Raw genomic sequence first — 5,597 nt, forward strand, 5'->3', positions numbered from 1 at the left:
GGTCACCAGAAAAACAATTAACCTGCCAGTTTTTGTTTTTTTTTGTTTATGTGGGCTTAACCGTATGTGAGTGAATTTGAAAATATGCTTTGAAAATATGCTATTTATAGGTAGATGTTGCAGTATATTAGTATAATGTATTATGATACACGTCTGATTTAGATCTGTAACTCACTGTTTAAGGTGTGTGGAGGGGGAGTGTGTGTCTCAAAGGTTTTTTTTTTTCATTTCAAAGATGGCTCTAGATAACAGAAGGAACGCTTGCTAAGCCTAGTCTGTTATTACTAAAAAACAATTGTTTGAACAAAGCATTTTAAACTAAGTTATCTGTCATATTTTCAAAATAATTGATTATTTATAAGAAATTGATAATAACAAAAATATTAAATAAGAATATAAAAATCAAAAACATAAAAGTTATGACACAAACATTTGCTGAGCCTAGTGTAGTAAAGGTAGTCTAACTTTCCAGTGGCTGAGCAGCAAGTCTGTCAGTTCATAGTGCTAAAAAACCAGGTTTTGATACTCATGTTGGGCACAGCACAGACAGCCCATAGTGTAGTTTTGTGCTTAACAGCAAAAACAAAACAAAAGTAGTTTATTGAAAATTATGTAATCTATGCACACTAACTAAAAATAAAATGAAATTAAAAACCGTAATGCAAAAAGAACAGTTAAAAAGGCATATTCTTGTTGGATTGTTAGAGGTTGATAGAGGATCTGGTAAACAAGTACATACCAATAAATTTTGTATACTTTCTTTTATGCCTATAGGACAAAATAGGTTTCCACAGAAACATGGTATCAATCATTGAGTCATTTTGCAAAATGTAAACAATTTCATTTATAATATGTACCACTACAGTGTTTTTTAATGAGGCGTGTATTTCGGATATGTGATTGTCACCTGACAGATTTACTTTTAAGTGAATTTATTTGTCATTAAGTGCAAAGCTACATAAAATGAGCTATCTGTGCTCTATTCATAGTAGGTAGTATAGAAAACTGATTTTTAAGTTATAAGTCCTCAAAATTATCGAAGAGACATGTAATGGTTAATATTATTGCCTTTATTTACAGAAATTAATTACTTGGAGTGAATACCTTTTTTAGTACAAAAAAGCAAATACTTCCTTAGCTTTATTAGTGATGCTATATCACATACAATCTATGCTCTGCCCGCAGCTGGTATAGAAACCCAATTTTTAGTGTTATAAGTTATCAGACCTTCTGCTAAGCCACAGATGTACTATTAGCAAAATTAATATCAGAATTACATAAACAATATAATCTCATAAACTGGGATTTATGGATTGAATTTTTTAAATGAAAAGGTTGACTTCAACTATAGTCTAGAAAGGAATGTTTATTTTATCAGTTGTGAATAAGTGTTTTGTCAAGAACATAAATTAAGTGTTGTGAAATTGTTTTAGTGTATTCTTAAGATGAATGAAAGGTATTTACAAAGAACATATCCCTTCAACGTGGAATACTGAAATACAAAAACTAAAAATATCAAAGTTCTGTCAAAGTGAGCAATCAACACAATGCTTTATTATTTGATTTTCACAAGTCTAAAACAGAGAACTTGGCAGGAACACCATTAATAAAACTTATGTACAACTACAATAGAAAATTTTAAAGGAATAATATCAATATTTATAAAAATAACATAACATACTCCTACAACATACAACTAGGTATGAGCTATAAAAAAATATTAAGAAAGTAATATACATCTAGAGCAGACAACTTGAAAGAGACAATACAAATCAAAACTAAAGTGCTACACACCTTAAACAGATAGCTTGACAGAAAGAATTATATTAATTATAAAAGTATCATACACTTATAACACACAACAGGAAAATATTGATAATTATAAAAGTAACATACTCCTACAACAAATAACAGAAATAATACTAATGAACATGAAGCAAAAACAGATGAATCCACAGTTGACATAAGCTACTGAAAATATTAGCAAGTTTTTCTTCCATAATTTATTTTCAATCAATAGCTACATCTTATTTTAAGATTTGCAGCAGGTCTTATGAATAATAAGTGAAGTTTGGTATAAAAATCAGGCTATTCTTGGTATTTTTATATATTTCTAAACATAATATTAATCTTCTTTATACAAATGTATATTATGTTTCTATTTTTTCCCTACATACCTGAAAATCCTGCTCCAATAATTATGTTGCGATACTTTGGGTGTTTGTCCAGAATAAATGTTGAATCTGGAGTTTTCTAAGATTAAAATAAAACACTTTAAAATAAGTATTGTTTACGAAACAAAATAATTGACAAATCTAAACAATAAAAATGTAGACCAAAGACTTAAGGCTCCTACGGATCCAAAAATAAATGTATAAGACAATGATCTCCATATATATTCATTATATCATTATATCCATTCATTATATCTATTGTCAAAGATGTTTCACTCAATCCAGAGCCCATATGACAAACATAATTATAATATAATAACAAATATAGTATGGTTGAAATACTAATACACTTTTCTAATTCTTGAAAATCCCTAAGGGATTAGATTAAGAATGTAGTGTTGAAAAATAATAGGCCTAACATAATGTCTTATGATAAGTATAATTAAATTAATTATAATCCTGCTTTGCCAGCTTCTAAAGACATTCACACCATATGAATCAAACTTTATTCTATTCGTTTATTTGTTTGTTGATAAGCACAATACTACACATGGGTATGAAAACCAGATTTTTAGAATTATAAGCCCTTCTGACTTAACTGCTGAGTAACTGGATACAAGACTTGTATTACAGAGTTTTAGTTCAAATTCAATGACGAGGAACCCACTTTGAAACTAATAATGCTTGGAGATGGCTTGAATGGGTAATGAAGAAAAACTTTAATATAAGTTTAACATAACAGCAAATGTACAACGTTTTGACAAAGTATTGTCATCATCAGGTACCTCCAAGCATTATAGAGGCTTTTAAAATGTTTCAGTCGTTTAGTTTCTGTGGTGTAATGCCACTAACAAATAGTCCAACAAGCTGTTAAGATTACCCTGTTCTAGGTTCTTCATTTCTTTGTTCTTTATGATGTCTATTCTGCCTGAAAGAATGTTTCAATAATATATATATAGTATCTGGGTTAAAAGGATTGGCACTGTAATGTCTTTTTCTGGTTAATTATGATGAATTGGAATTTAATATTTTAACCCAGTTTTCTATCAAATAACCATACTTTTTTATAAGTAACTTTTTATTCATTAATAATATTCTAATTTGAAATAAATACCATATATTTTTAGTTATACATACTTTTTATAAATCGCCTAAACATTTGTCATTATGTAATATTATACATTTAATAATATTATTCTGAATAAAACAATTGGGTTTAGTGTAACTGGATAAGTCTTTCCACCCTTATCAAAATTGTATAATAAGACTGTATAATAAGAAATAAAGAATTCTTAACAATTTTATTTAAATAATATATGATTTTAATGAACATAAATCTTAGTTTTTTACCAAATTGATAACTTGCTGTTTCCATCTTAAGTTTTTATAAATGTATAAGCCTAAATATTTAAAGCATCCACTCTTTCGATTTGTGAACATTTACAACTATTATTATGAATATAAAATGTAAAATAATTTTCATTTATAATCATTTTATTTTTAGTACAAAATATTTATTTTGTTTTAGTTATATTAATAGATAATTTATTTTAAAAAACAATAATTGCCTGCTTTTCACAAATTATTTTCAACTTTAAATCTTAATACTTTTATATTAGAAGTGTTAATGTTAATGCTGCATTATCTGCAAACATAGAAAGCTTACAGTTTAAATTTAGATCGCATCTATAATTTAAGTATAGTATAAAAAAATGAGTCCAACTATATTACTATGAAATGCAATACTTTATTATAATTGCATCGTTAAACCATTTTATTGTAATACTTCTTATCTATGATGTCTAATAATATATTGTTGTTTGCATACTTTTTTTCTAAGGAACAGAACTAAGGCAATAACAACTCACTGTAACCAGTAAAAAGGAAATAATCTTATCAGTTTTCAAAATAAAGTATTTTTTCAAACCATGAAGGTTTTTTAAAAACAATGGGAGCTTGTTCTATGCTTTCAAATTGTGCACTGGGAAGAATGTGTTTATTTTGTGAGAAAATTTTATAAGATCCATTTATTTTTTCCAATGATCGAACAAAACATAAATATGTGTATCTCTTGTAATTCGTAAAATACATTGATACATTTAAATTTTATGTTTTGGGGGGAAGTTAATTAAGCATAAACAAATTGAAATATTATTTCAGTTTTTTTCTGTTAGATATAAAAAGGAAACTTTTATAAGTCTGTGTAACATGCCTCTGTAACCAAATTATGTTTGATTTTTGTTTGAAATTATAAATATCACATCCAAAAATAAATAGTTTTGCTTATTAAAGTGTAAAGTAGTGTCATTTCGGTCCTCATAATTCAATTTACAATTAAATATCTAGGTTAACTGTTTGTATTTTGAAACATAAATTTGATAAAGGTAGTGTTATACTTCTGTTTTATGTTTAATTATTCATTGTTTCATTGTCTTATATGATTATTTTATAATAAAACATTTTTTAAAGTTATACAAAAATATTACTCCACAGTTGAACCTAATATAAATATGAATTATAAAACTTTTCAAATATTTTGCTGTGTTGATCTTCTTAGTTCTCAAGATTGACATCAAGACACTTCCAGGTTTAGGTAAGCCATCATGTGTAATTTGTTATCCATATAAATATATATCATTTTCTGAATCATCTAAAACAATAAGAATAAATTTTGTATACTCATACCATCATGTATATTACAAATGCATATTTAGCAAAATATAACTTTTAATATTATAGAAATTCACATTATATATATATATATATAAAATTTAAAATATGGTTTGCTTTAATAACATGGGATAAGTATTTGTATCAGTAAGATCTAAAGATTAAGTGGTGTCAATTGCTACTTTGAAGTACTTTTTTACTTTTATAATTAAACAATTTGTCATTTCTTAATTAACTAGTTTTTTTGATTATCTGCTTTATCTTTTCTTAACTTGAAATTGTCCTAATCATTAAATTGTTTTGTCTAGGATATAGATATTCCTGTGGAAAATTTGATATTGTCAAATTCTACAAAGGTAACAAGTATGATTTTGCATCTGAGATCAGCTACAGTGTGAAAAAGGACTGCTATTGTGACCATTTAAAGGCTGGTAAGTTGTAGTTGATGAATAGAAAAAAATCATGTTTTTAAATTAATATTTATTAACACCTTCACATTACATGTTGGTTGTTATATTATATAATATGGGTATAGTAATTTCTTGCAATGCTTAATGAATTCTATTTTGAAAACATCATATCACTTAATCTTTTAACCTTACATAGGGTGTTTTATCATTATGTGTTTTCTTACGTTTTTCTGTGTGTCTTCCATCAATAAAGGATAACTTGATATAAATGATTAAAGTGTATCACTGTTTAGTACCTATTTTAGTGAAGGATTTCATATTTGTACATACCTTCCAAAAAATT

The 5,597-nt window shown here is 26.5% G+C and overlaps 1 protein-coding gene across 1 annotated transcript in view; it reads left to right on the forward strand.

Moving 5' to 3' along the window:
* LOC111087455 overlaps positions 1-4,106 on the forward strand; it is a 17,932-nt gene extending 13,826 nt beyond the window's left edge. Inside the window, exon 6 of the mRNA XM_022394131.1 lies at positions 4,075-4,106. Coding sequence (XP_022249839.1) covers positions 4,075-4,106 — 32 coding nt within the window. The remainder of the gene's footprint in view (positions 1-4,074) is intronic.
* Positions 4,107-5,597: the final 1,491 nt, after the last annotated feature.

The sequence above is a fragment of the Limulus polyphemus genome, unplaced genomic scaffold (genome assembly GCF_000517525.1).
Source record: "Limulus polyphemus unplaced genomic scaffold, Limulus_polyphemus-2.1.2 Scaffold2175, whole genome shotgun sequence".
Lineage (NCBI taxonomy): Eukaryota > Metazoa > Arthropoda > Merostomata > Xiphosura > Limulidae > Limulus > Limulus polyphemus.